General features: G+C 36.9%; 1 protein-coding gene across 1 annotated transcript; it reads right to left on the bottom strand.

Moving 5' to 3' along the window:
• Positions 1-22: 22 nt before the first annotated feature.
• On the bottom strand, positions 23-11,472 carry LOC139976880 (uncharacterized). Its single transcript, XM_071985749.1, has 3 exons — positions 10,156-11,472; positions 8,254-8,660; positions 23-5,671 (listed from the first exon to the last, which is right to left on the bottom strand). Exons 1-3 carry the CDS (start codon positions 10,632-10,634, stop codon positions 5,454-5,456), a joined length of 1,104 nt encoding a protein of 367 aa, XP_071841850.1. The 5' UTR covers positions 10,635-11,472; the 3' UTR covers positions 23-5,453.
• Positions 11,473-11,867: the final 395 nt, after the last annotated feature.

Raw genomic sequence — 11,867 nt, 5'->3', positions numbered from 1 at the left:
TTCTTTGAGTTTATATTCTATATTTTGTTTAGTATCATTCACACATTTTAGTTTGTATTGATCTCAGGATACCCTGCTTGACAAATGCTATTCCAGTGGCCAAAATAAGCAAAGATTTGTGTTATTTTCTATTTATAACTGGGGCTTGATTAATAAACATGCAACATGGGTTTCCCCATTGTATTTGTTCAGACTAGGCAGTGTTGGTCGTCAATTGTGGAATTTTTCTGCACACTGCCGGCTGGGAAAACAATACATACTGAGTTTCTCAACTGAAGCTGTACCATCTAAAACTGGCGAGTATCTTGATCAGAATCAGATGAAGTCATAATGTTAGCACACTGCCAACTGTTTTCCATGTTAGTATGTAAGAGTTAAAGGGTTGGGTTCAGTCACGCAGTGTAGGACATGCTTGAAGAGAGCGTCAGAAATCAAATGACATGTATGAGACCAAAGACAGATGGGTGTTACGATGGTAACTGCACCTTTGAGATGTGGTATTGTATTGAAATTTGGTATTGTATTAATTAATATTAATTAATGTAACTTGACTTACCAGTCTATGCCACAAAACCATTTTGTCTCATTCTCAGACCAATTAAAGATTCAATTCAGGGCTTTTTAAATTTATTTATTATTATTTTTTTTTATTTTTTTATGTGCGGCTAAAACAACTTTCCTAAGAGTTTTTTTTTTATAATTTCAATTTTACTAGAGTAGGATTAAATGTGAACAGCATTGAAGGCATATATCATCCACTTAGATTTGATGCAGAAAGTTTTAAAGGGACCCCGGGAATCAGAAGTACAATCATAGGCGTTTGAGCCTAATTTGATCTGGGGGGGCTGTAACGACTTGCCCGAAATATAAAACCAAAATTGTTCGCGCGCTCCACGCGCGTTCAACATGTTAATGTGCATATCATATAGGCATGCATCGGTTATTACATCAAATGCCAATAACATAATCATTTTCCGTGTTATTACCCTTCCATATTGATTATAATTATTGGGGAAGTCGTTACAATAATAATGATAATAATAATATAAGTTTAACCATTGAAAAACACATTGCAAATTATTCTTCTTTCAGTAGGTACCCGAAAAATTATCAGCATATTGCCCGAATTTTCACAAAAATTTTGGGTTGGGGGAGCTGCAACCCCCCAGCCCCCCCCTCCCCCACCTCCTACGCCTATGAGTACAATAGGAATGCAATCCGAGTTGTGTTATGGTACGACCACATCTCACCATTAAAACTATGCTGTATGTTACTAGCAGTCTACTTTACTTGCCATTTTCATTCTTTTAAGTTGTAAGTAAATAATTTGAAAACAAAAATAATAAAACTTCAAAACAAACACCATTTGAGTCGGTTCCTTGTTTTTATTCAACATTCGAATGTAATACAAATTTTCGCGTAAATCACACTTTTTTCTCTTCACAATTTCTCTTCACAATTCTTTTCCAAATTGATACAATTTGAATAAAATGAACAAAATACAGATGAGGTTCAAACATCCAGATGGAATGAATGCTTATCGGACAGTAACACAGAAGGTGTAAAGTAAGCAGCCACTACATATCAAAGAGCATTTAATACCACACTTCAAGGCACTGTGAGTTGATAAGAACTCTTTTAATTAGCAGTAAAATCAATTTTCGTTGGCAGAGATGGAGAAATAGATGACTTCACTCAGCAGCAAAAACACTCCTTTCTTGTTTCCATTTTCTTTTCAAATTTTACAAAAGAATACAAAAAAACATTACTGCATAACTTAATACATTAATTAAACATTATTAGTTGTACACCTTTGCAAGGAGGAATCAGAATTTGTTCATTTTGAAATTTGATGAACTCTTGACACAAAACAGAATACTTTGTTTCAAGCTGACCTTACATAGAGCTGACAAAGTTTCTTCAAGCATAGCAACAAGTTAGCTAAATTACTGCGTCAAAATCTGGTCACCAATGATCACTATCAGGCCATCCTTTGCGATTCAAAATTAACATAATTTTCAATAGACTTCACATTGTCAAAAGCATGTTGTCATTCAGAATGCACAGTATCATCTAAGTCCGTACAAAAAGCCTGTTTCTGGAGATTGTAATTTATACAGAAATGTGGGCATTTTTGCTATTATTCCGGAAACATAGCACTACACAACATTGAGAGGCCCTCAAAATCCCACCTGCCCCTGTATCGTTTAGGTCCCTCGATAATGCCCCTTTGATGTCAACATTGGGAGTAAACATTAATACCATATCCATGGGTCACCTGAAAAAAAATGTGGTCACCTTACGACTAAACCAAATTCTGATCAATACCCTGTGATTCTGGTAAGATTCGAATCAGTTCCAAGTTAAATATTTCCAAACTTTCAATAGTATTCAAACAATCATTTGTATATAGCTGAAGAGCTGAAATCTATTACTTAGCAACTATGCTAATAGGTGTTAAACTTGTGTTTTACACTACATTTCGTAAATGTCCTGTGCCCCTAATAACCACACTGGATCTTAAGTCTAAATGTAACATATTTATAATCCAAAATCATCCTCCAATATTGAAAGAATATCCTTAGTTCCCTCCCTCCCCCCCCCCTTCAATGTTTAGTCCTCTCAACTATTGATAGATACTAAATTATCCTTTTATCACTAAATAAAATATATTTCTATTAAAATGTTTGGAAAACATAATTGACTTGGAATTTTTGAATACAATACAAAAGGAATATACAAGCCTCCCATATTTGTTTAAAACTAATAATGCCAAACATCATAATGACTGATTGACCACAGATTGCACAGCACAAGTTTTAAAGACAATATCACTGTAGGCTAGAATTATTTTATTCCTGAACATACTTGCACATACAGACGGTTATACCGGCAGGTGAGTTTGCAAAGAAACCTGAGAACTGTCGTGAACATACATATATGAGCTGTTAAACAACCATGCTGCATTTAGATAGATACATATATATATATATATATATATATATATTTAAATATACATATATATATTTAAAATATACATATATATGTAAAAATATGTAAATTATAAATAAAAAAAAAACTTCCAGTCTCCAACTGGATTGGAACCCGGGCCTCCCGCTTTGTACGCGGACACCCTAACCACTAGGCTATGGACGCTGATTGTATGTCCAGAGGTTCGAAACGGGTAAGGAAGGTCGTAGTTCCACTGTAGGCATTTGTCACCTGTATCGAACAATACTAGTTGTTTTTGGTGACATATATATATATATATTGTAAGTTAATTTGAGGTTCTTCTGTCACAACAGTTGATAATCTATTACCTTTTGAATACTTTTAAGAAGTATTAACCCTTACATGAGAGAGTGTCTTCAATGGCAAGATTGTTTTTCCAAATCAAATGGAAATCATTAAGTATCCCATCACAGGGAAGAATCTGTTGTTCAAATTAAGTGTTGCAGATTTGCAGGTTCTGAATTTTGTCTCTAATATAGTACCATGGTTAACACTGTACATGTACAATAATGATATACATCTTTGCACTAGTATAGCAATTTGGCCATTCCCTGCAAGATCGTTAGGTCTGAAGACCTTTACCAGCAGGGTGTCTTTATTTTATGTCAGTATGAACCAGGTACACAAGGTTTGGGCAGCATTAAAGCAACGGACCTATACACAATATTATCAAGATAAAGTTGCGCTTTGAATGGCACGGTAAGGTGAAGGTAAGTGAACACCGATTACCCGCTGAGCAACTTTCCTAGATTGCTCAAGCATCGTCACATTGATTCTTGTACCATTGGCAAAGTAACAAATTATGTTATACATCAGAACACTTTGAATGAGTGATATATAGAACAAGGTCATGATTGTTTTATCCACTCTGAGGTTCTTCAGTTTTCTCAAGAAATACAGCCTCTGATTTGCTTTCTTATCAGATGCTGAATTTGACATATTTTGACATATCATTGATGTTTATCCATGTAACACGTAGTGTCGATATATCATTGGTGCTTTTCTTTTATCCATCTTACCATCTTACTTCTCCTTATAAACCAAAGAGTAGGACGTTACCAGTTGGTACAACATTTCAGTGTAATTATTACATTAAAGACTAATACTTTTTACTGTTTTATGGGTTGAGTGACATTTTACCAGCATATTTTTGATCATAAAGATTTAAGAATAGGCTACAGACAATTACTTAAATGACAAGATAAAAAGAATAGCTAAGTGCTTACGTTAGGTTAAATTCAAGAATAATTGTCAGTTATGCTTAATATCCAATGGCATCCCTTTAATATCACAGAGAGGAATTGAACTGGAAATTTTAAGATCAAAATGATAAACATTCATAAAGGCATTGTAACTTAAGAAAAGGTTAAATATAGGCAGACAAATTGTTGGAAGGAAACCTAATTGCAACTCATTAACTCAATCATCGTTAAGTTTTACTTTAAATAAATATATCTGGAATAAAAAAATAGAAAGGAAAAAAAAAAAAAAACAAGAAGCAGAAACTCACATCTCTCCTGTTGGAAGATTTATTTCCGGTAAAATATGGAAGAAAAAAAGCCTGGAAATATGTTTATTTCATATAACCAGAAGGCATGAATTGATGCCTCTTGTGCAAGGCATTATTAATGAAGGGCTTTGTACAATATATCATTAAAGCAATCAGTCATACTGAGAGCTCTAAATTCCTGCACTAAAACAGAAGGGAAAAACTACCCTTTGCCCATTTCTGACGGAATTCAGTCCTAGGCGAGACGTCCTGTAGAGTAACCTGGCTAAAAACTATTTCTTATCATTGAACAATGTACAACAAAAAGGAAGATTAAGAAAAGTCAGGGAAGAGCGAACATAATTGTAAGTCACTGTTAAGTAAAGATACATTTTTAAATACTGTATTTAAAGCTACTGTGTAAGTATAACAAACTCCTCTGGCTGAACAATGGCTACTGATTTCATCATCTAGGTCAGTACCGTCCAGCATCTCTGACAACAGGGGTTGTGTTAACAACACTGTGTACAGTGTACTACATGTGTTCGGTGTATTAGCGGGTATGTAGTATTAAACCCTGTAGTACAGTCTACTACATGATGTGGTAGCCAGGATCTTCATCCTAGAAGGACTTTCTTCAGCTTGTTATTTGGTACCATGTTGTCTTCATCTGAGTCAGTATCACTGCTGCTACTACTACTACTACTGCTGCTACCGCTGCTACTACTCATACTGCTGTTACTACTACTACTAATACTGCTGCTGCTACTACTACTACTACTACTACTGCTACTGCTACTACTAATGCTACCACTACTACTACTACTACTGCTGCTAGTAGAGTCCAGACAGGTAAAGGAGGATCGCAGTAGATTGGTTGATTGGTGTATTAGCCGGTATGTAGTATTAACCCATATAGTACAGACTAGTCTACTACTAGTTGTATGGATCTTCATCCTAGTAGGACTTTCTTCAGCTTGTTATTTGGTACCATGTTGTCTTCATCTGAGTCTGTATCACTGCTACTACTACTACTGCTGCTACTACTGCTACCGCTAGAGTATGGACTGTAGCACTTTGGAGAACACAGATACTGCATGAGGGGTAGACGATACTTGCCGCAAAAGTCCACAAACTTCACTGTCTCCACATGGGAGTCGAAATATACACCTGATGAGAGACGGAAAGTAAAACAGAAAAGGTTATAGTTACATCATAACGTGAAAAAAAATCTTGTATTGCTATAAACATTGTAGCCTGGTTAAATCCAGATTTGTAATCGATAGAAGGGAGATACAGTATTAGCCTCATTCAATTAATTACCCAAAATTTCATGCTAATATTTGAAATGGTCCAATCCTCCACCAAATTCAAATTTGTACTGTATAATGTGGCTTCTGAATAGAAGAGCTACTGTAAGTTCTATCATCACAGCTTTATGACAGACACTTCATTAAAGATCATTAAGAGGAGTCTAAAAATATGCTAGAATGTCAAAATAAATGGTCACTTGTGCTCAGACTTGAGTTCATAAACTTTATACCGCCACTTTGTTAGCATTTGCACATGTATATTTATACCAGTTGATCATGTATTATCTTCACCGATTTGATAATTCCTATTAAAGCTGTGGTGGGGTCAACTATAATACTGAACTTACTAAAGGTTAGTCAGGGACTAAATATATTAGACCAGAAATAAAATGCAGGTATAAAAACGCTAATAATTGATACACAAACAATTACCAGTACATCTATATGTCTAAGTGAGTTTTTCCAACAAAAATAGGGGTGTGGGTCCGGTGGGGAAACATAAAAAATAAAACGCCATAGTGTTCTCAGTATCTTAACAGGAATTAAAATTCATAACTTTTAAAAATCTTGTTATATTATGGAACAATAAATCACATGGTCTGTATCCAGGCTGTATCTTTCATAACTCACTGTAAGTGTCCAGGCAAAAAACACACAAAAAAATAATCCTAGAATAGTCTTATTAAAATTCGACCATTTTTTTGAAACTCCAGGACTACTGTATGCTTCATGTCCTCATGCATGCTCAAAACTTGTGTTGTCCTTGAAGAATAAATGAAAGCAACTACTGTAGGTCGGAGCTCCCCATGCTCACGCTCAGACGAGCTCTGATCATGTGATGGATACATGATCGACCATGCCCTCCCCTTGATCAAACCATCTATCTATCAGCTGCTATCACATAGAGGTGTCATGCATACTCTATATTGAAATTACCCTTCTTTTTTTTTCTTCTAATGATATGGCTGAACTTTGCAACCTGCTGGTATCATAATATATACAGAGTTTTGTCTGTGGCAGCAGCTCTCTGGTTTGTTATTCAGTTTATGGAACGGTCAACATCTCAATAAAAGCCATGGCATGCTCGGACTGCATGGCCAATGCAGAGTTATTACTATGTACTGTATTAAGCCGTCTTCATATATACAGTATATTATTATAGCCCTAATGGCTGGTATAAGACTCTGTAGCCAATGCAGAGTTAATTACTAGTTACTAAAAGCCATCTTCATTCTGTTTGTTTATACAGTATAGCATTATAGCCCTAATGCCTGGTATAAGACTCTGTAGCATAACGTTTGTGTGCAATATTGCTGAATATTAGCGTGTTACAGAAACCTGTGCCATTACACAGCAATTACTTTATCGAGTGAAAAATTGAAGGAATTCTTTCTCATGAAAATACAGGCAAAATATTTGAGAATTGGTCAACTTTTATCAAACTGTATGAAATGCATACAGTACCTGTACATAGTCTGAACAATCTATTTGATATTGCATTATCTCAAAATGCTAGTGAAAATGGGCAAATGATCAATTAATTACGACCATCTGACGAGACCAAACTGTTCTCTACCCACTTGACCTGACCTTGGTAACCACTCTAAGTCTTTCACGTGGAGAAAGACTGATCCGCTGAGTGCTTTGAAATGTTGACTTAATACCACGTCTACTTGACAATCATTTAATTACTTGGAAATATTTACTACCCTAATTAAACCAGATTACTACCCTGATAGGTACAGTAGCATTGTGATAGACACATACTTGTACAACAGTAACAGCTTCAAATGTTTGGACAGTACCGAAGAGTACTTGCTCAAACAGACAGCTTAGAATTTTTTTGCTTAGTCATGATGAGTTTGCAAAACCAACTTCAACTCTTCAAATTCATCTTACTGAGAGCTGTCAATTCACAATAACATTGTCACCCGACAGTTACTGCCATTGCAACGTGCTGAAAATTTAGTTGTCTTGAGAGATGCTCTATCCCCTCAAATGTTGAAAAATAATTTGATACAAGATTTCCCTGTTGCCTAATTCAGTGTTCATTTCAGGCCCAACACTGATTTGGATAGGACTTCTGCTTGACTGGGCATTTTTTATATATTTTTTTTAAAATAAGAAAGTAAACTTCAAAAACTTTTCAACTATGACAACATATGGGTATGGAACGCGAAAAGAGTTTGTCGATAGGTACGACTGTTGTACTAATACTAAATTATATGATACAGTATATCAGATTTTAGTTCAACAAAAAAGTACCCTAGTTTTGACTTTCAGAAACGTCTCACGAGCCCCCTGGGATGGACATACAGGTATGCCCCCTCTGGTGGTTCATGCACCCCAGTTAGGGAACCCCTGCTTTAAAGAGTACCTCCTCCCTTCTCAATATTTAAATCGATCCCTTCTGCAGTGCTTGGTTCTAGTTCTACTCACCTTGACACTTGAGATTCAGGCAGTGGCAGGCGGTCTCTAGGTACCTCACTAAACTAGATGGAATCACCTGGCCCGAGAAGGGCACCGCTTGGTTCTTGATGGTCCGTGCAGCCAGCTCGAGAAGGGAGGGCGGTTCCCACATCATATCCCGAACGAATCGTACCACCAGTGGGTTTTTTCGGAGGCTGAGTTCTCGCAGATTAGTTAATTTGATAATTTCCGGTGGGAGCGTGGTTAGGAGGTTGTTATGGAGACTAAGGGAAGACAATTGCTTCAACTGTTCCAGCTCCGCCGGTAGTTCCGTCAGTTTATTATCGCACAGCACCAAAGACCGCAGCTTTGTCAAGGAACCGACTTCAACTGGTATCCTAGGTAGGTGATTTCCCCCGAGGTAAAGATACTGCAGCCTGTGGAAGGACACAATGACGTACTGTATGCAACATAACTTGTGATATGGGATGAGATCGTTTATAAAACAGTATGGTATTGTACAGTAATGTACCAAGTGTGTTTACATCATGTATACATGTTGGAAATGGTGAAACCACCAGACAGTGCCAGGATTTGCAAGTAACACTAGTACATGTACAAGGATTTATGAAGTTATTCATACTTTCTCTTAAAGAATTGAAGATATGTAGGACGTAAACACTAACTGTAGTTTCTTTACAACCACTCAGTGTTAATTGTAACAATACTTACTGTAACTGTCCTTCTTTACAACCATTCAAAGTTACTTGCAACAACACTTTACTGTATAATTTGACAACCATTCAATGTTACATGTAATAATACCTGTTATTAAAATTTAGATTTCTATCTGTGTCAGTCAATCGGTCATACAGTACAACTGTACATACCAGCACAGATAGTGTACCTGCATAATGTCCTACAGTAACGACCGTGTTGTGATATTATATCTCTGCATCTCTCAACTCTCCATACCAAATATATCAAAAGAAAAGTACATATATATTGCAAAGTATATACACTGGCATACAAGAATCTAGAACACAGATCTATGCTCGAATCATCCATAGGGTGTTCAGGTTTACCCCCATCATTCCTATACTGGAAGAACTACAATGCTTACCAATAAGACTATGTATTGACTACAGCATCCTCATGAATGCTTTTCGTGCCATTAGAACTGGTACACCAACCCACCTAAATTCTCTCCTACATCAGCACTCCACCAAATTTAGACCAATATGTTCACATTATCAATTCAACTTCAAGTTCCAATGTCACGTACAAGATCTTTCTGAATGCTGCACCACTTTTATGGGACTCCCTCCCTGGTTGAACTTAGGTCTTTGATTCTATTATTCAATTCAGGCGCTGTCTTCAAACTTTCTTTTCCCTCAACTCTATTAGTTTTGCACCTTCAACATCGTCACGCACAATTGAACAATGTTCCTTGGAGTCTGAGCTATATAAGACTACAGTACTTATTATTATAATGCTGATTGAACTGCAACTTTCTGGTATATGTGCTTTCCTTACAAGATAACATAAATACCAGGCGGCCGAAAATGATAACTGAAATTGTGAAAGTTTAATAGTAAATTCAGTTTGTCATCATTTTGAAATGGTGAAAGAAATATTTCCTAAGAGCAGAATTCACACTCTCGGGTCACTGGTTGGGTTCTCTTTCTAGTTTCTAGCTCAGCATTTCTTTACTATTTTCAAAATGATAAAATTTAAGCTTCCTCTCATTTTCTGGTGCACTAAGCATTTGTCACTGTACACACACATACAAACATGAAGTCAGAAAAATGCAATGTTACTTTAAGCGACAACATCTGTGACTGTTTGGCTGGCTTACCACTAGAAATATACATAACAACGACTTAGGCCTACAAGCTCCATGGATGGGTTTACTCATACAAAATAACTTACCTTTGTAAATTTTCAATCTCTGGGGGGACATCTCTTATTCTGTTGGCTCCTATTAAAAGTTCTTGCAAGGAAGTAATTTCCGTGACTTCCGAAGGAAAATTGATGAACAAATTGCCACCCAGGTTTAAGCTTTCCAAGAGGGGAAATGACTTTCCAAACTCTTTTGGAAAGGAAGCACACGTTAGGCGATTATTCTTGCAATTAAATGATTTAAGTTTCTGGAGGCTTAATAATTCCGGTGGAAGATTAGAAATCTGGTTATTGCTCAAATCTAAACTGACAACATTTACAAAGTCATCGATACTCTTTGGTATATGAGTTATCACATTTCGACTCATGTCTATATCAACAACATGTTCAGAATTGTATTCAATTTGAGGAAGACCCAACAGTCGGAACAAGTCATTATTAGGAGGAAAGTGTTTCAGCCCCTTGCGAACCAGACTCACAGTTACTTTTTTCTCTATAACCTCATCCATTCTGTCAGCTGTGAAATGACTGATACTGCTGGTAAACAATGTTCACAAAATATGTGGTCTACCCTAGCTTTTGCTGAACTACTGCACCTATCTACACAACCAATGTATACACATGAGACCACTGATAAGTGTCATATTTGTCATTGCGACTAGGCTAGGTTAGACAAATGTAGTAACGAATACACTGCCAAACTCTCCTGACCAAGTCTTAGCCTATTCTGCTCAAGTCACACGAAGACACTGTAACTTGTCCACAGTGAATTATTTGCGTATTGCACAACACAGCTAATGTTATTGTGATGTTAGGAATAGGATACAGGGCCTAGGCTAGCCCAATTAGTCCTCCAGTGTAGTAACGAACACACAGGTACTCTAAGTTCTGAGTTACAGTGGTGAGCAATACCCTTCCGTGGGTAGGCCTAATCAACTTGAGTCCATGATAGGAACTGAAATAACACTTCTCCCGAAAATGCGCACACAAAAATGATGAGTGATTATGTTCAACCAAGTCAGCCGGCATAGTTATGGCTATGCTCTACAAGAAATTGCTACGTGCAAGGCAAGTTGTAACGTCCGACTGTACAGTAATTACACTTCCAACTTTTTCACGTTTACACTACAGTAGAGTCAACTCTGTAATACAAAAGGGATACTATGGCACTGATGCAACTGTTTTCGAAGTTGGATATGGAAACAATCGCGGAACACTGAGAACTATCAACCTGTATAAATAAGTAAACAGCAACCGGATATCATACAAATGCGACTTATCGGCGTCAATTCTTGGTATTGTAGTGGCCTCGACCTACTCCTGGCCTACAGTCGGCTTGTCACTGAACTCTATTGTATACGGTACGAAGCATGCAGGTGCCGCATGAATTCAACAGTGTCATCTGACATTAAAAATCGAGTTGCATAACCCTCACTCCACAGCTGTGGGCGCATAAAAGTGCTATGTCATCACTGTTCGTTTGGTGATTCACTTCCGATGTGCCGACACACAGAGGACTGTAAACAACACACACCGGTTCCTGGTAGGCCAGCTGCTTGGTTCATATAAACTGTCAGAGTTCCTGGAACAATGTAATTCATATTTCAGTCTTCCAGAGTCTCTACCACAGAACTTGATCACATAGAAGCTATTTCCGGCTTTTCACTTGCAGCAATTTGAAACCAACTGCTCACCCAAAAGTGTCAACCTACTTTGCTATTTTATGTAGTCTCAACGTTAGA

This window comes from Apostichopus japonicus, chromosome 12, assembly GCF_037975245.1.
Source record: "Apostichopus japonicus isolate 1M-3 chromosome 12, ASM3797524v1, whole genome shotgun sequence".
In the NCBI taxonomy this organism is placed as follows: Eukaryota; Metazoa; Echinodermata; class Holothuroidea; order Aspidochirotida; family Stichopodidae; genus Apostichopus; species Apostichopus japonicus.
Note: the sequence above shows the minus strand (reverse complement) of the source record. Positions and strands in the feature narration are given on the sequence as shown.

What these genes read in the sequence shown, in the direction of transcription:
- LOC139976880 (XM_071985749.1), bottom strand. Translation starts at nt 10,634, where the DNA reads ATGGATGAGGTTATAGAGAAAAAAGTAACTGTGAGTCTGGTTCGCAAG. An exon ending in GAGATTGAAAATTTACAAAG is followed by an intron (nt 8,661 to 10,155) that starts GTAAGTTATTTT and finishes GTCCTTCCACAG; the next exon opens with GCTGCAGTATCTTTACCTCG. An exon ending in CCTGAATCTCAAGTGTCAAG is followed by an intron (nt 5,672 to 8,253) that starts GTGAGTAGAACT and finishes GTCTCTCATCAG; the next exon opens with GTGTATATTTCGACTCCCAT.